Raw genomic sequence first — 18,180 nt, 5'->3', positions numbered from 1 at the left:
TCACTAGGGTCCTTATCCACTGTTGGGGAGAGGGGACAACAGTTCTAACCTCTGGAACTGACCACAGTGGAGGGAAAGACTTTGGTGGGTTCAGGAGCTACCACCTCAGCACCTCAGTCCCCAGTTTTGGCGTGTGGGCATTGGCACTAGGCAGGGGGTGGGGGACTGATCCTGGGCCACAAGTTATTGCCACATGGTTGGGATAATTGATGAAGGCCTGTCCTTCCATTGCTGTCTCCAGCCCTGCCTCTCTGGAAACTCTATATTTTCCCTTTAATTATAGCCCCTGCAGTCTTCCTCCGCTGCCCCACCCGCACTGCTCAGCCTAGCTGCCCACGGCCAGCGACGTGGCTCCCTCCCTTTCTGTTCCCTTAGTCTTTTTTTTTTTTTTCCTTTGCCTTCGTTGCACAAAACCAGCTGGGGGAAGGCGCTGGGGGGGGGGGGTGCAATGGAATCTTGGATGGTTTGGAGGAGGCGGGACTCCCTGCTTCCACGTTTGCAGCTCTAGAGCAACTGGGTGGGGGAAGTGGTACAGGATGGAGAAGCCAGTGGGGCCCTGCAAGGAGACCCCATGGCCTTCCCTACCACCTACACATTTTGGCAGAATGAAGACCCTAAAGAGATTGGGGGGAGGTAGAGCACTGTTAAGGGGGTGAGACATAGGGGAAGAAAGGACACTTGCTTCTATAGACATCTCTAAATACAACCTGCTGTTCTGGGGGCTTCCATTCTTTCTCAGAGCACAACTGATCCTCTCCTGATTACAAAGGCAAAGAGCAAAGGCCAGGGTTTTCAGCAAAGAAACGAGGCTGTGGGAAGTAGCCCTAAAAATATGGTCACTCTACATAGTGAGTTCAGGTCAGTTGGGACTACAGGGAGACCCTATCTCAAAAAGACTATATATATATATATATATATATAGTTACTCACCCCCCCCAAAAGCAAGGTCATTCCACACACTGAATTCGCCCAGGTGTCCCCACCCAAGTCCAGGTACAATCAGAAGAGAGGGCTTTCAGCAGCTTCGAGGACACCTCTAATCATGTGCTCCCTACCCAAGTTCTCTCTGGTGTGATGGTGCTACATAGGAGGGTCTCAAACCAGTCCTTGGCCATAGCTATGGCCAACACAAGACCTTTTTCTAAGGCATTCATAGTCACAGGCCTTCCCTTACAAATTCACTCCCCAGCTCCGGAGTGGAAGAGTTTAAGGAGTGCATTTGTGGGGCATGACAAACCCCAATCTACAGCTTCCAGTTCCCTGCAACGTCCCATCCCACATTGTCACCCCATCACTCCACACCTAAGCTTCCTCAGCTTCAGGGCTATTTCCCTCAGTTACACCTGGGGCTGGAGAAGGGCAAGTGAGTCTTGGAGCAATAGGTATGGCAGAACTGATCTCCTTCCAGAACCCCCTCCAAGTATCTGATTCTTAATGTCTATGAAGAGATTTCTAATTTGTTCACAAATATTCCTACCCACCGTACCCTAGCCACACCAAGAAATGTCCCCAAACAGGCACATCTGTTTAGCTCTTTAGTTCTGTTTTGGAGAGGCCCCTAGCTAGCCCATTCCCTAGTTCTTCCCAAGAATGTCAGAAAGGTAGATTAAAAAGCATGACCAGAAGGACCCTTTCCTAGTTATCCCTGACCCTGAACCCTTTGGAAGGCTCCCCACTCAAGAGTCCCAATTTCACTTCCTCCCGATTTGAGATCCCAGGAGGAAAATTCTAGGGCCATCTCTATCCACTCTTTAGCCCACCATCAGTATACTGAGGGCCCAGCTACACTCTGGTAGCAGCACCTCTGGCCCAGGCAGGTCTGGGGGGCAGGGGAGCAAGGCTGCAAAGGGGGGAGAGATGCGGTGGACTCCCTTCCCTTCCTTTCCCTCCTCCCTCTCTTGGTTCCAAATTGGGGGCCGGGCCAGGCAGCTCTCATTGGCTGGGGGACGGGCTGCCGGCTCCCCCTCTCCAAGGGGCAGGGTTCCTCCCAGTTCTCCATCAAGATAGTATAAAAGGGGCCCAGTCCAGTCGTCGGAGCAGACGGGAGTTTCTCCTCGGGGGACGGAGCAGGAGGCACGCGGAGTGAGGCCACGCATGAGCCGACGCTAACCCCCCACCCCAACCGCAAAGAGTCTACATGTCTAGGGTCTAGACATGTTCAGCTTTGTGGACCTTCGGCTCCTGCTCCTTTTAGGGGCCACCGCCCTCCTGACGCATGGCCAAGAGGAAGGCGAATACTTACACCAACAGGAAGACAGTAAGTTCCAAACTTTGGGGAGTTCGAGGCTACTTGGTATCGCGTCCTGCTCTGCGTCCTCGCAGTTGAGCCTTAAACGGAAACTAGGGATGCTCTAGAGGGTCAGGGATGGAAGGGAGATGGTGAGGATCTGGGAGAAGAGGGACTTCACCCTGCGGGTGAAGTGGCTCGCACAAGTTGGAGCACGGGGTGAGATGGCACACACACACACACACACACACACACACACACACACACACACACGGGGAGCGTAACAGGGCAAGAGGGGATCTGTGCACGAGTTGGGACAGAGTACGTCGAAGATGGGGTAGGGCCGCCGGACTAGAGATTCGGAGCCCAAGATGTGAAAGCGATCAGAAAGGCTGTGGGATGATTCATAAGGAAAGATTGTTTGCCCTCTCTGCAGGCTAGACAGTGTTGCTGGGGCCGCCGGGGTGCTGGGCTCGCGGGGGAGGGGACGCACGGAGTGGGCGGGTTGGAAGACGATAAAGTTTGGCTCGGACTTGACAGGGCGCGGTCCTTGCGCCCCCTGCTGATTAGCACTGAGCACTGCGTGTCTTGGTACTGCACCCTACAGCTCAGGGGCTAGAACCCGAAGGCTTGGGTTATAGCCGGGCGTGGACCCCTCCTCTAGACTTGGAGAATAAAACCAGGATGTAGGGTAATCCCAATTTCTGAAAGAAGTGACTTAGTCCGGATAAAAACGGGCCCCACTTGGTGCTCATTGCTTAGTGTTGCCTGCCACCTAGTGGTTGCCTTGCCCAGATGCTCGCGCGGCAGGCGTGATTAGCTAATCATTTGTAGTTTTTAATTCTTTGGCTAAGGAACACTTTGGAGGATTTGGGTTAGCCTCGAAGGCAAGCTTTTAAGATGTCTGGGAACTGGAGGTTAGGATGTATCCTACTTTAGGGGTACATATTACCGCTGTGGACCCGACCCTGCTCAAATCAGCACCTCCCCATTTCTAGCCCCGCCCACGCCATCCCACCTGCCAAGGGATGGAGGCGGGTCGAGCGCTGGAACTCCCTTCTCTCCTCCCACTCCCGCCTTGGGTCTCAGAACTAACCACTCCCCACGAGCCCACCTTCTAGTTGGGACCCCTCCTATTCTCCCTCCCAAGACTTTTTATTTCACTTGGCTCCCGCGCGCGTGGGGTGAAGTTGAGCTTGGAAGCAGCCCCAGCCTAAAGCTTTGTTTAAATTCCTGAGAACTGGGAAAAGTTATAGCCGCCCTGGCTAGGCGCCCCGGTGCTGTCACAGAACTGTGATGCGGAGCAGATCAGCATTTAAGGATTTGAGGAAAGAAAAGAGGGGGGAGGAGGCGGGAAGTGGAAAAATCTACGGTGCCTCTTAGACAAAGGAAAGGGTGAGTAGGGCTGGGGTCCCTGGTGCCCCAGATGGGGTTTCGTGAGCCATTCACATCTGGAGTCTTCTCCCCCTTTGCGCAGTCCCTCAAATCAGCTGCATACACAATGGCGTCAGGGTCCCTCATGCTGAGACATGGAAACCTGATCCCTGCATGGTCTGTATCTGCCGCAACGGCACGGCCCTCTGCGATGACGTGATGTGCGAGAAAGTCTCGGACTGTCTCAACCCCGAAATCCCCGAGGGCGAGTGCTGTCCTGTCTGCCCCGAAGAACTGGGTATGATTCGGGGCCTGGGGTTAAGGAAGGTCAGGGTCCCTGCCTCGTCTGTATCTAGCAAACCTTTGCCACCCCAAGTACCATGAGCAAACTTACTTCTGTGTCTTTTCTCCCCCAGTATCGCCAGACCAAGAAACCGCAGGAGTCGAGGTAATCCTCAGCCCTCCACGTTTGCCCACCCATCCATGACTCCCGCTGTTCTTTCTCTAACAGGCCTCTTGTTTTTTCTCCCTCAACCCCATAGGGACCCAAGGGAGACACTGGCCCCCGAGGCCCAAGGGTAAGTGTTGCACTTTATGTGAGCTGGGAAGCTGGAGGGGGCGTGGCTCTGGCCTGTGCTCATAGAGGCCCCGCCCTCTCCTGGTGCAGGGACCCGCTGGCCCCCCTGGACGAGATGGCATCCCTGGACAGCCTGGACTTCCCGGACCCCCCGGCCCACCTGGACCTCCCGGCCCCCCTGGACTCGGAGGAGTAAGTGGAACTGGAGCCTCCAAGGCCTGTGTGACTCCTCCCAGTTTTATGTTGGACATATTTTGAAATACTCTCACATTTACAGAACAGTTGCAATAGTACAAAGAACTTTCACTTGTCGTTCATAGTTTGTTAAAACTGCTTCACCACTCTACGTGCGTGCATTTCTTAGTTTTCCCCTCCTGAACCATTTGAGTTAAGTTGCTGACGGGCATGGTGGTGCAGGCCTTTAATCCAAATACTCAGGAGGCAGAGGCAGGCCCATCTCTGTGAGTTTAAGGCCAGCCTGGTCTACATGGTGAATTCCAGGACAGCTGGGACTACAGGGAGTCCCTGTCTCAAAAAGACCAAAAAAAAAAAAAAAAAAAGTTAAGTTGCTGAGGGCTTGCCTTGGTGCAAAACACCGGTGTCTGTTTCCTAAGAACAAATGTATTCTCTTAGGTGACCATAGTACCACGGTTCAATTTAATGTTGATCTAAAACTATTACCTAATATACAGTCCACATTCAAATTTCACCAATGTCCAAAAAGTGTCCTTGATAGCCTTTTTTCCTTCCTGACCAAGATCACCAATTATATTTCAGTCTCATCTCTTTGATTCACATGATTGTAGACTCTTCCTGAGACATTTTCATCCCCAACACAGAAAGGTTTTGGAGAGTCTGATTGTTTGCAGAAGCAGTTATTTTACAGACTGTCCCTCTGTTTGGGATTGTCTGATTAGACTAGAGGTTGAGCAGTCTGGGGCAGGAATATTCAGAGGCAATGTTCCTGTCCTTATTGGTAGATCACACCCGGAAGCAATGGTGTCAATTTGTGCCATTATTGGTGATGTCTCCTGCCTTCCAGTTTACTGTCTGAGCCCAAGTTCTCATACACTCTCTCTTGTTTTTCTAGAACTTTGCCCCCCAGATGTCCTACGGCTATGACGAGAAATCAGCTGGTGTTTCCGTACCTGGCCCCATGGTGAGCCACCAGGGGGAGCAGAGTTGACAAAGGATGGGGATCCAGAGAAGGACCAGTGATGGTCCTACAGCAGTTGGTTCAGAAGGTTTTGGAGGCGAGGGGGCACCTTAGCGACTTCAGAGTCTAAAGAAGATGGAGGGCAACTGTAGTCCCCACAGAAAGCAATGGAGACAGACCCCTCCCACGCTGTGCTGGCACACACGGGTGTCACATGACCCTCTTTTGTTTTCTGTCTGTAGGGTCCTTCTGGTCCTCGAGGTCTCCCTGGTCCTCCTGGTTCACCTGTACGTATCCAGAGCTCTTTGTATACCACCTTGGGCACGGGACTGTTAGAGGGATGAAGGCAGACATCTCTTGGTAGATGGGAACAGCCTGGCAGGGACCTGCCTTTTTTAATCCATCCTTCTCTCTTGTTTTCTAGGGTCCCCAAGGTTTCCAAGGGCCTCCTGGTGAACCTGGAGAGCCTGGCGCTTCAGTAAGTTCTCTACACAAACATCCCTCCCTCTACAAACGTGGTTTCTCCTGTGGAGAGACATTCCTATTATCATTTTCTTGCCATTTCCTCCCAATTCTGGTCTCTTATCCTGGAGTTCTAACAGCCTCTTCTGTCTCCTCTAGGGTCCCATGGGTCCCCGAGGCCCCCCTGGCCCTCCTGGCAAGAATGGAGATGATGTAAGTAGCCCCAGGGGAAGATACCATCTGACCTTGTGGCCTTCTTGGGGTGGGTCCTGGAATCCCCATATCAGGATCCCACCACCTTCCCTGGTGCCTAGATTGCCTTAGACAGTGATCTTTCCACTGAATGGCATGTTTTCCTGTTACCCTAACAAGGATGACAATTCTTCCTAAGACCCTAACCAGTAAGACATTCCCTATCCCTACCCCTTGGAGTAGACCATTCAGGTTTAAGAGCTCTAGCTGAACAGATGTTGAAATGAAAATGCTGGTGACAGAAACTGGAATTCCTTTGGAGAAACTCAAATGTCACCAAAGGTTTTATGGTATATCTAAACTGAGTTATAGGTTCAAAGTAAGATTCTGTGTACCTAAACCCAGCCTTCACCAACCCCAAGAAGTCCGAGCTCCTCTGCCTTTTCCCAGAACAAGAATGTGGGAGTTATGGCTTTTTCTCTCCATGTAGGGAGAAGCTGGCAAACCTGGCCGTCCTGGTGAGCGTGGACCTCCTGGGCCTCAAGTGAGTGGGACCTGAAGATGAGCCCTGGGGCTCGCTGCATTGGTCTGTATTTGGGTGAGGTGCCCACAGAGGCCTTCTTTGCCCTCATTTGACTTTCTCTCCAGGGTGCTCGGGGATTGCCTGGAACAGCTGGCCTCCCTGGAATGAAGGGACACAGAGTAAGTCCTTTCTGAGTCATAGAAGCTCTCAAAGTCCCAGGCCACCATTCTAACCCCTTCCCCCAAAGACCCTATTGTGTAATGTGGTGGGTGGTAGCTACAGATATCTCAAGGGTTATAGGTTAGACATTTGAAAGAATTTCCTCTCATGGGAAAGAAGTCCCAATTAAGAAATTGGTTGGGCTGGCAGGGAATTGGGGTCTAGTCTAGCTCAATCAGAAAGATGGCTATGGTGATCTCTTAAAGTGCCTTCGCAGATCTGGGTGGGTATCAAAATGTTACATTCCCTCCGTAGGTCTCACTTTGTCCTCTTTCCTGTCTTAGGGTTTCAGTGGTTTGGATGGTGCCAAGGGAGATGCTGGTCCTGCTGGTCCCAAGGTAAGAGGCTATCGGAAGGTCCTGCACACTTTCCCCCACAACAGTCCCACTACGAACAAATCCCTCACTCTGAATCCCTCACTCTGTTCTCTGTCCCTAGGGTGAGCCCGGAAGTCCTGGTGAAAACGGAGCTCCTGGCCAGATGGTGAGAATATTGGCTTGAGAAGGAAGGAGTATTGGAGGGGGAGGGGCAGTGCAGGATGGATGGAAGCTGGAGGAGGGAGAGGTATCGCCATCTCTCACTTGGCCTCTCTTGGTTTGGTTGTCAGGGCCCCCGAGGTCTGCCTGGTGAGAGAGGTCGTCCTGGAGCCCCTGGCCCTGCTGTAAGTACTCTTGGCCCCTTGGGATGTTCATGGGCTTTGGCTGGGATTCCCCAGGGACTGTAGGGACTGGCTAGTGCTCAGGGAATGTAATTGTGCTTCCCCTCTCTCTTGCAGGGTGCACGTGGAAATGATGGTGCTACTGGTGCTGCTGGACCCCCTGTGAGTATGGCCTGGACTTTGAGTTTGAGAGTGGGGAGGGGTCTCAGGGTCAGCACTTGAGTCTGCCATCAGCTTTTGAAGCTTGAGAACTCTTCTGTCCCTATATGTGCCTTGTAGCCAACTCTCCATTTCATTCACAGGGTCCCACTGGCCCCGCTGGTCCTCCTGGCTTCCCTGGTGCTGTTGGTGCTAAGGTGAGACCCTTTCCCTCTCTGAGCATGACTGATACAGACTAAGGGCTGGGTATCACCCCAGACCAGAAGAGTTCAGTGTGGCAAGGGCAAGACTCATTCCTCAACACCCTGGGGTCTTCTCTCCTGACTCTGTTCCTCCCCCCACCACCTAGAGATAATGCTAGGTACCCCGGGTTGTTTCTGATTTGCCCTTTCCTCCAATCAGGGTGAAGCTGGTCCCCAAGGAGCCCGAGGCTCTGAAGGTCCCCAAGGCGTTCGTGGTGAGCCCGGCCCCCCTGGTCCTGCTGGTGCTGCTGGACCTGCTGTAAGTGCCCCCCATTAGTGTCCCCTGTGCTATTTCCAACCTCAGAGCTCTTGAGTGTTCCTCACACTCTTTTCTCTGTACCACAGGGGAACCCTGGTGCTGATGGACAACCTGGTGCTAAAGGTGCCAATGTAAGTCTCTTACCAAGTCTTAGTCCTTCTCCCATGTCCATCTGCCTCTTGACCCATGCCCTCCAACCCCGGGCTCAACTGTATGTCCTGCCTCCTGCAGGGTGCTCCTGGTATTGCTGGTGCTCCCGGCTTCCCTGGTGCCCGAGGCCCCTCTGGACCTCAAGGCCCTAGCGGCCCACCAGGTCCCAAGGGTAACAGTGTAAGTACAAAGCGTTCCCTTCTGTCCACCCCATGGCTCCAGCGTGCCCCCTTGTGGGGAAGCATGAATTTGCAAACCAACTGAGTGCACCACAACTAAGCTGATCCTCTCCTGCTCCCTCCACACAGGGTGAACCTGGTGCTCCTGGCAACAAAGGAGATACTGGTTCCAAAGGAGAACCTGTAAGTCCCCTACCCCCCACTTCTCCTCAGCCCCCAAGGCCTGGGAGTCTCTTAAGGAAGACCCAGGAGGAAGGGAGCCCTTGCTCCATATCCAAGAGCCCCAGGGCTGGTGCCAGTCTGTCTCCTGGGCTGGTACCAAGATTGCCCCTCACCAAGACCGTTCCCTCTTTGCCCACTCCAGGGTCCTGCTGGTGTTCAAGGCCCACCTGGCCCTGCTGGGGAAGAAGGAAAACGAGGAGCCCGTGGTGAACCCGGACCTGCTGGCCTGCCTGGACCTCCTGGAGAGCGTGTAAGTGTCCCCTTTGCCCCTCATCCTTCTCTGCCCCCAGTGCTTACTCCATGCCTGGGGACAGTGTCTGAGCTCACTGCACTCTTCTCTTCTCCCTGCAGGGTGGACCTGGTAGCCGTGGTTTCCCTGGTGCTGACGGTGTTGCTGGTCCCAAGGTAATCTCTCTTCCTGACAGGGAGGCTGATCCCAGCTGCCTGGCATCACCTACTCCTGATAGTGCTGTCTGCCCTTCCCTGCACTCATGCCAACATCAGTGCTCCCTGCTGCCAGAGTACACCTGTGTACATCTTCCTCCTTTTCCTACGTGGCCTCATTTTGGCATTCCTACCATTGCTCCTCAAAGTCTACCTGGACGAAGAGGATGCTGGCCTATGGTAATGAGGCCCAGGTTTATGACCCTCATTGTCTCTGTGACTTCCTCCCAACTCAGGGTCCCGCTGGTGAACGTGGTTCTCCTGGTCCTGCTGGCCCCAAAGGTTCTCCTGGCGAAGCTGGTCGCCCCGGTGAAGCTGGTCTCCCTGGTGCCAAGGTGAGAGCCCATCTTGGCCAGGACCCTCTGCCCTGTGTGGGTCTGGGTTGAAGTAGGTGGGAGCAGCCCACAGCTGGTGTTCCAGAGTTCTTACACCACCTCCTCCTCCTGCCCCCATTCATGATTATGCCTCTCCCTAGGGTCTCACTGGCAGTCCCGGCAGCCCTGGTCCTGATGGCAAAACTGGCCCCCCTGTAAGTATGCTTCCCCTCTCACTCTTCACCCCGATCCTCCTGTGTGCCCACCTTAGCCCCTCACCACCACCTTTGTGTCTCGATCTTCAGGGTCCCGCTGGTCAAGATGGTCGCCCTGGACCCCCAGGTCCTCCTGGTGCCCGTGGCCAGGCTGGTGTGATGGGATTCCCTGGACCTAAGGGTGCTGCTGTGAGTATCCAATGGGGAGTGACACAGAGCCAGGGACAGGCACACTTGAAACCCAGAATCCTGACCTCTGGTCCAGCCTCAGCTGATTTGCTCTGTGACTTCAGGCACTACTTTACTGCTCTTTTCTGGGCCCATTGGTAAAATAAGAGACTTCTGGCTCCATGATCCTTGCTTTGTCCTTGGTTAATAAATAAATATTGTTGGTGGGCAGACATCCCCCAGCACACAGATAAGATTGGCCTTTTATGTAATAGTCCCTCCACCCCACCCCCCCCAAGATTGGTAGGAAGAAGAGGTCCTCGAGGAGATGACAGCAGTTCAGGTCACTGTAGGCATGTGTCAGGGAAAAAGAAGGGTGAAGGGGAAGAAGCCCTAGGGGACATATGCTTTAGGGGCAGGCGGAGAGGCCAAGCATTAGTAAACAACAAGGCCTTCCCCAGGGGCTGACGCTTGTGAACCTCCCATAACCCTTCCTCAGCAGAAAACTCCCTAGAAAAACTTCCATTCACAGTAGTCAGGAGTGCTGGAGGCCCTGGCTTCTCCCACAGCCCTCAGCCCTGCCTCCCTTTCTACACAGGGAGAACCTGGAAAAGCTGGAGAGCGAGGTGTTCCTGGACCCCCTGGTGCTGTTGTAAGTATTATCTCCTCTGAGTCTCTGTCCTCTTTCTGCCCTTGCCCATGGCACATGCCCTCCGCATGGGACACAGGAGTCTGCAGCCATTCTCAGAGCCTCAGAAGCCACTGGTGGGGTTTGCTTTGTCCCAGAGGCCCAGGCCCTACCTACTGTGCCCTCTCCTGTAGTTTCCCACCTGCCTCACCACACTGAGTTCATTTTGTTCCCTTTTCCCCATAGGGTCCTGCTGGCAAAGACGGAGAAGCTGGAGCTCAGGGACCCCCTGGCCCTGCTGTAAGTGTCCCTGATCAAGATGCTTGGGAGCAGGGAAAGGGGAACCCTGCTTCTCCTCTCCTCAGACTACCCATGACCACAGCTTTCTCTCCATGACAGGGTCCTGCTGGTGAGAGAGGTGAACAAGGCCCCGCTGGCTCCCCCGGATTCCAGGTGATGCCTCATGACTGTCAGTTTGTGGCACAGTACAGAATTGCTTCTTTATTCTCTTAGATTCTAAACCTTTCCTTTTCTCTTCCTATTTCCCACCTTACAGGGTCTCCCTGGTCCCGCTGGTCCTCCTGGTGAAGCAGGCAAACCTGGTGAACAGGTAAGAGGTAGTAGCTGGCCAGAGAGTGGACAATTCAGGAAATACAGAGGGACAGATCACTCACTGCCCCTAGCTGATCAGGCAACCAGCAGCTAGAAGGATGGAGTTAGATGCCAAGAGGGGACTTTGGTAACACAGAAGGAATAAGGGAGCTAGCTGCCCATAATCTGGAATAGACTGCATGGCTGCTAGGCAAGGTGACTTTATACAAACTGCTGGAATAACTGTGGCTTTCTCTCAAACCTTCTGCTTGTGAGGGACCAGAGGGATTGTTTGGGAAAAAAGTTCAAAGCTGAGAACAATTCATCTTCAATCATGGACCCCAAGATCAGCCCCTAGGAAGAGAGACAGGGGTTCTTTCTCATGGGGAGAAACCTTTGACTCACTGTTCCTTATCCCTTCCACACCCAGGGTGTTCCTGGAGACCTTGGTGCCCCCGGCCCCTCTGGAGCAAGAGTAAGTAGACTCTCTACTTCAGTCACGATGTTCTAAGCTTGGCCCTGCCTCAACAGCAGCCATCATGTGCTCTGTCCTTCCCTTCTAGGGAGAAAGAGGTTTCCCTGGTGAACGTGGTGTGCAAGGTCCCCCAGGTCCTGCTGGTCCCCGAGGATCCAACGGTGCTCCCGGCAATGATGGTGCCAAGGTGAGGGCAACATGCAAAGGAGGTAACGGCTGTGATCCAAGCTATGGAGATATGGAAGGTGGGGGAATAAGGCCAGAGTAGGGGCCCAAGGGCAGCCTGAAGTCTGGCCTGTGAGTCTGTCCTCTTGGCTGGCACCTGACTTTGGCTTTGGATCCAAACCTGGGAGATCCCAAGAGGGAGCTCAGGGCTTTGAGACACTTCTGGCACCCAGGCCTCACTCATCTTCTTGCTTACTACATAGGGTGATACTGGTGCTCCTGGAGCTCCCGGTAGCCAGGGTGCCCCTGGTCTTCAGGGAATGCCTGGTGAACGTGGTGCAGCTGGTCTTCCAGGCCCTAAGGGTGACAGAGTAAGTCAACCTTCCCCTCCCATGACCCCTTAGTAGCTCTCATCTGTCTCCCTGCTTTGGATGGCTGTTTCTTTCCTCCCCAAGATTTTTTCACCTTCTGTTTAGTTCTCTGTCTTCCCCTCTGACCCCTCTCCTAGTTAATCTTCTGCCTGTGATCCAGGCCCTTCTCACCATGAGTTAACATGGTGATGAAAGCTGATGCACCTCCCTGATGGAGGTTCCTTTATTCATCCCTCTATACAGCTCAGAGGCCTCTTAATCTAGGCTTCACCTGAATCCCTAGGATACAACATTTCCCCTGAAAGGATCTTGCACCCTTGGCATAGACAGATATAAGGAGGGACTCTGGGAGGCACCAGCAGAATACTGTAGCTCAACTCTTGGATTCCCACTGGAAGTCTCAGGCTTTTCCCTGTCTTTAGGGCGATGCTGGTCCCAAAGGTGCTGATGGTTCTTCTGGCAAAGATGGTGTCCGTGGTCCGACCGGTCCCATTGGTCCCCCTGGTCCAGCTGGTGCCCCTGGTGACAAGGTGAGTGGCAGCCTCCTCACCTTCCCTAACACAGAGCTTCCCTAGAAAGCCCAGATGGGGCTTTGCAGGGGAGGCAGGTTCTGTCATATCAAGCCGATGATCACAGAAGTTGGAGGGCTCAGAATAGAAGAGTAACCTGTTAGGAGAGTTCAGGGTAGCCTCTGACTCCGAGCTTTTGTCTTTCCCTAAGGGTGAAACTGGTCCTAGTGGCCCTGCTGGTCCCACCGGAGCCCGTGGTGCCCCCGTAAGTACAGAAGACCCTGATAAGACCCATGGTTAGACCTTTTCTCCCACCTACTTTGTATCCTTCCTCCTCTGTCCCTGCACTTTTTCTGTCCCTCTCCTTCCCCAACATCAGGGCAACTCTCCAATGTGCTCCTTTTCCTCTAGGGAGATCGTGGTGAGCCTGGCCCTCCTGGTCCTGCTGGCTTCGCTGGCCCCCCTGTGAGTACCAAGACCCTCTTCATCTTCCATCACCAAGTGGGACCTGGGACCTGGGACCTTGGGTGACTGAATGAAGACAAAAGTGTTACCCTGAGTCAGGGGAGAAGGGTCGGGAGGGACTGGTGGTCTCCAAGTGTCTCTGTAACTCTAAGTCTCTAGCTATGGCCCCTCATCCAGTCCAGGGGCCCTCTGCTCCCAGGCTTCCCCATCCACTCCTCTCCTCTCCACTCTCTCTCCTGCCCAGGGTGCTGATGGCCAACCTGGTGCTAAAGGTGAACCTGGTGACACTGGTGCTAAAGGCGACTCTGGTCCTCCTGGCCCTGCTGGACCTGCTGGCCCCCCCGGCCCCATTGTGAGTATCTCACCTTCTGTACCTTAAGCTGTTGGTAGCCTTGGACTTGGGGCTGGCCTGGGTCTCACACCTCTATGCTTCCTTGCAGGGTAACGTTGGTGCTCCTGGACCCAAAGGTGCTCGTGGCAGTGCTGGTCCCCCTGTGAGTACCATCCATCTCTCTGTGGAGTCACCCCTTGCCCCCAGCCAGTGATAAGAGGGCACCAGGACAGGTAAGCTGACTGCTGTCCTTTGACTGCACCTGTGTTCTCTCCTGCCAGGGTGCTACTGGTTTCCCTGGTGCTGCTGGCCGTGTTGGTCCCCCTGGCCCCTCTGTGAGTATCTATCACTCTGGGTTGACATGTGCTGTCAGGACGTTGGGCCAAGTTGAGGCCTGCCTCTGTGATGCTTCATGAAGCTTGAAGCCTGACAATCCCTCTTGTCCTCATCTAGGGAAATGCTGGGCCCCCTGGCCCTCCTGGCCCTGTTGGCAAAGAAGGTGGCAAGGGTCCTCGTGGTGAGACTGGTCCCGCTGGACGTCCTGGTGAAGTTGGTCCCCCTGGTCCCCCTGGCCCTGCTGGCGAGAAAGGAGCCCCTGGTGCTGATGGGCCTGCTGTAAGTGCTAGCTCTGGGGGCATCCAGAACTGGGGATGATCCCTGTGCCACTGTAAGCCCCCTCACCCTTGTCTGCCTCCCACAGGGCTCTCCTGGTACCCCTGGACCTCAAGGTATTGCTGGACAGCGTGGTGTGGTTGGGCTGCCTGGTCAGAGAGGAGAAAGAGGCTTCCCTGGTCTTCCTGGCCCCTCTGTGAGTGCTTCTTTATCTTGAGCTGCCTAAGAAGAACCATTCTAGGACTTGGAAGGGGCAGAGTAGCAGTGGTGGGGCCAAGATTGTGACAGAGGTGGTCTTAGGATTTGAACCCCCACCTCCAGCCTAACTCTTCTCCTCTTCTTTAGGGTGAGCCAGGCAAACAAGGTCCCTCTGGATCAAGTGGTGAACGTGGTCCTCCTGGCCCCATGGGCCCCCCTGGATTGGCTGGCCCCCCTGGTGAATCTGGACGTGAAGTAAGCAGCCCCTGCCCCCTAGCCAGTGCCCATGCAGGGCCACTGATCCTGGGTCTGACCTCTTCTCGGGGTGGACTCTCACTTTTTCCTCCCTCTACAGGGATCCCCTGGTGCTGAAGGCTCCCCTGGCAGAGATGGCTCTCCTGGCCCCAAGGTAAGAGATCCAGCCATACCCCAGGGCTACACCCTAGTCCGCCTTGGCCCCTCCCCAAGTTTGGGCTCTTCAGCTGAGGCTGACCCATGACCTCCACCCTCTCCTCCCAGGGTGACCGTGGTGAGACTGGCCCTGCTGGACCCCCTGGTGCCCCTGGTGCTCCTGGTGCTCCTGGCCCTGTTGGCCCTGCTGGCAAGAGTGGCGATCGTGGTGAAACTGTAAGTAGCTGCGCTAGGTTCAGGCCAGGGACTCAAAGGCCTGCTTAGAGGCCTTGGGAATGGCTGAATGACTTCACCCAGGCTGGAGAAAAAGGAGTCTCAGGAGATGTCTAGGCCCTTGGCTTCCCTGGAAAAACTCTGCCACAGCTTGACCTTAAGGCTCCTCATCTAGATAGGACTTCATCTCCCTGAAGACATGGGGCTCACCCCAGCTTATTACATGAAGCTTGGCTTTGAGAAGGTTTATCTGGGGGTCAGGAGAGGTGACCACAGGAGGAGGGATGTAGGCCAGGAGAAGTCTGGCTGAGGGGAGGGCCCCTGGCCCCCAGCCTCGGCTTCCCCTGATCAGAATCTAATGTGCTCCTTTCTCCCCAGGGTCCTGCTGGTCCTGCTGGTCCCATCGGCCCCGCTGGTGCCCGTGGCCCCGCTGTAAGTGTCCCACACTAACCCCACACCTTATAAATTTTACCCAGATGTGAGCAGTACCCTCACTCAACACCAATGGAACTTCCACCTGACAGCCTGTCTCCTCCTTTCTTTTAGGGACCCCAAGGCCCCCGTGGTGACAAGGGTGAGACAGGAGAACAGGGTGACAGAGGCATAAAGGGTCATCGTGGCTTCTCCGGTCTCCAGGGTCCTCCTGGCCCTCCAGTGAGTATTCTCAGCTTCCCAGGCCCTGAGGAAGCCTTCTGCATCATCTCCCAGTGCTTGCTGCAAGGTGGGAGGGGGAGCATTTACCTCAGTGTCCAACAGACATTCAGATTCCTCTCTAATGGGGATAAGGGTCTGAAGATCTCTAGGCGTGTCTAAGGAGCTTCTGAGAGACCCTGAAGCATAGAGAAGGATTATGGGAGTAGTCTCAGTGTATAGACAGCTAGGGACTAGATTTCCAGAATAAGGAGGGTATATAAATTACCTCCACTTCCTCTGGCTCCCCCAGGCAGTACCCAGGCTGCACAGGACCCCATTGGCCTAAACTGCTCTTGTCTGTCCTTCAGGGCTCCCCTGGTGAACAAGGTCCCTCTGGAGCTTCTGGTCCTGCTGGTCCCCGGGTAAGTCACACCTTCCATTGTTTCTTCCTGAGTTTCCCACCCAGATCACCTTGAGAACCCTGATCAATTATATAGGCATCCCTCCATTCACCAGAGACAAGTTCAGAGAGACTTGTCAGCGAATGGGGGCAGGGGAGAAAAAAAGAATCTTGAACATAAGTCAGGCATGGTGCCACATGCTTTTAATCCCAGCACTCAGAAGGCAGAGGCAGGTGGAGCTCTGTGACTTTGAAGCCAGCCTGGCTATACATAGGGAGTTCCAAGGCTTTATAGTGAGACCCTATCTAAACAAACAAACAAACAAAAAAAAAAAACAAAAAAAAAAAAAAAAAAAACCAAAAGAGTTTTGGACTTACATAGACTAGTCATTTCCTTCCATATCACTGCACATCGCTGGCCTAGCTGTGCAAACAAGTTGAGGACACCGCTTGAGGACAGAAGCCACATCTGGGCAGAGCTAGTAGGGAGAGTGGTAGGCTTCTCAGACAGAATTGGGGTTCCCTTGGTTTTTCTGATAGGCTTTCTCCAACTATCTCTCCACTTCCAGGGTCCCCCTGGCTCTGCTGGTGCTGCCGGCAAAGATGGACTCAATGGTCTCCCTGGCCCCATCGGCCCCCCTGGTCCTCGTGGTCGCACTGGTGATGCCGGTCCTGTTGTATGTAACCCATCATCCTCTGCCTCATTCGTGACCCTCCAGCCCCAAGAACACTTGGACACCAGTCCTGATCCCTGACTTCCTCTCTCTGTGCAGGGTCCTCCTGGCCCTCCTGGCCCCCCTGGTCCCCCTGGTCCTCCAAGTGGCGGTTTCGACTTCAGCTTCATGCCTCAGCCACCTCAAGAGAAGGCTCATGATGGTGGCCGTTACTACCGAGCTGATGATGCCAATGTGGTGCGTGACCGTGACCTCGAGGTGGACACTACCCTCAAGAGTCTGAGCCAGCAGATTGAGAACATCCGCAGCCCTGAAGGCAGCCGCAAGAACCCCGCACGTACCTGCCGTGACCTCAAGATGTGCCACTCTGACTGGAAGAGCGGTGAGAACTGACCCTGGCTGCCCCCATCCTCCTCTTCCCATCATGCTTTTATGTACCTTACTTTGCATATGGTGCTGGTTGCCGACCTCCCCTGACTCCACCTTGTCTCGCCCACTGCAGGAGAGTACTGGATTGACCCCAACCAAGGCTGCAACCTGGATGCCATCAAGGTCTTCTGCAACATGGAAACAGGCCAGACCTGCGTGTTCCCCACTCAGCCCTCCGTGCCCCAGAAGAACTGGTACATCAGCAAGAACCCCAAGGAAAAGCAGCAACATGTCTGGTTTGGCGAGAGCATGGCCGGTGGATTCCAGGTACACCAGCTGGACCTACAGACCCTTTGCAGGAGATGGGCTTCATATTCAGAAGGCATATGAAATCTTGGAGTGGATTTGATCTTTGCTGAGTGGGAGAGGGGGGGGGGGGGGGGGGGCAGGAATCCTGTGTCCTTGAATATTTATGAACAAATGATGCCCTTCTTTTTAACTTGAGATGAAAGTTAGTAGGGAGTGTTCTGGCAGACTCTAGGCAGGAAGTCAGAGACTAGAAGCTTCATATGGTCACTCATTCCCTGCTCTCTCTGGCCCCTGCAGTTCGAGTATGGCAGTGAGGGTTCCGACCCTGCGGATGTGGCCATCCAGCTGACCTTCCTGCGCCTGATGTCCACGGAAGCCTCTCAGAACATCACCTACCACTGCAAGAATAGTGTAGCCTACATGGACCAACAGACTGGCAACCTCAAGAAGTCCCTGCTTCTCCAGGGCTCCAACGAGATCGAGCTCCGGGGCGAGGGCAACAGCCGCTTCACTTACAGCACCCTCGTGGACGGCTGCACGGTGAGTCCCCCAGACCTGAATGGGCCCATCTCTTTAGGCTTTGACTTTGTGGCAGGCCAGAGTGGCCCTCACTCCATCATTCCCCTTGATCATGGTCATCTTCCACTGTCTTCATTCACTCCAGAGTCACACGGGAACCTGGGGCAAGACAGTCATCGAATACAAAACCACCAAGACCTCCCGCCTGCCCATCATCGATGTGGCTCCCTTGGACATTGGCGCCCCAGACCAGGAATTCGGAGTCGACGTTGGCCCTGCCTGCTTCGTGTAAACTCCCTCCACCCCAATCTGGTTCTCTCCCACCCAACCCACTTTCTTCCCATCCTGGAAACAGACAAAGAACAACCCAAACTGAATTCCCCAAAAAGCAAAAAAATGGGAGACAATTTCACACGGACTTTGGAAAACTTTTTTTCCTTTGCATTCATCCTGCAAACTTAGTTTTTATCTTTGACCAACTGAACATGACCAAAAACCAAAAGTGCATTCAACCTTACCAAAAAAGAAAAAAAAAAAAAAAGAATAAATAAATAACTTTTTAAAAAA

At 54.0% G+C, this 18,180-nt stretch overlaps 1 protein-coding gene across 4 annotated transcripts; it reads left to right on the top strand.

Moving 5' to 3' along the window:
- Positions 1-2,015: 2,015 nt before the first annotated feature.
- Col1a1 (collagen type I alpha 1 chain) lies at positions 2,016-18,180 on the top strand. Of its 4 annotated transcripts, XM_008838337.3 has the most exons (51): positions 2,016-2,257; positions 3,705-3,899; positions 4,018-4,049; positions 4,144-4,179; positions 4,269-4,370; positions 5,269-5,337; positions 5,577-5,621; positions 5,759-5,812; positions 5,956-6,009; positions 6,479-6,532; positions 6,637-6,690; positions 7,015-7,068; positions 7,169-7,213; positions 7,338-7,391; positions 7,506-7,550; positions 7,691-7,744; positions 7,950-8,048; positions 8,135-8,179; positions 8,280-8,378; positions 8,507-8,560; positions 8,742-8,849; positions 8,951-9,004; positions 9,280-9,378; positions 9,519-9,572; positions 9,663-9,761; positions 10,339-10,392; positions 10,615-10,668; positions 10,768-10,821; positions 10,925-10,978; positions 11,390-11,434; positions 11,523-11,621; positions 11,863-11,970; positions 12,393-12,500; positions 12,691-12,744; positions 12,891-12,944; positions 13,189-13,296; positions 13,385-13,438; positions 13,557-13,610; positions 13,729-13,890; positions 13,976-14,083; positions 14,233-14,340; positions 14,441-14,494; positions 14,605-14,712; positions 15,088-15,141; positions 15,256-15,363; positions 15,711-15,764; positions 16,312-16,419; positions 16,516-16,798; positions 16,919-17,112; positions 17,392-17,634; positions 17,759-18,180. In XM_008838337.3, the coding sequence occupies exons 1-51, from the start codon at positions 2,155-2,157 to the stop codon at positions 17,903-17,905; spliced, it is 4,392 nt and encodes a 1,463-aa protein (XP_008836559.1). In that variant the 5' UTR covers positions 2,016-2,154; the 3' UTR covers positions 17,906-18,180. The 4 variants fall into 4 exon arrangements, with proteins under 4 accessions (XP_008836559.1, XP_017654933.1, XP_029421939.1 ...); XM_017799444.2 differs by lacking the exons at positions 13,729-13,890; positions 13,976-14,083; XM_029566079.1 differs by lacking the exons at positions 7,169-7,213; positions 7,338-7,391; positions 7,506-7,550; ... (5 more) ...; positions 8,742-8,849; positions 8,951-9,004.

The sequence above is a fragment of the Nannospalax galili genome, unplaced genomic scaffold (assembly GCF_000622305.1).
Source record: "Nannospalax galili isolate Female #2095 unplaced genomic scaffold, S.galili_v1.0 scaffold95, whole genome shotgun sequence".
Taxonomy (NCBI): Eukaryota; Metazoa; Chordata; class Mammalia; order Rodentia; family Spalacidae; genus Nannospalax; species Nannospalax galili.
This window is presented reverse-complemented; position numbering and strand designations above follow the sequence as displayed.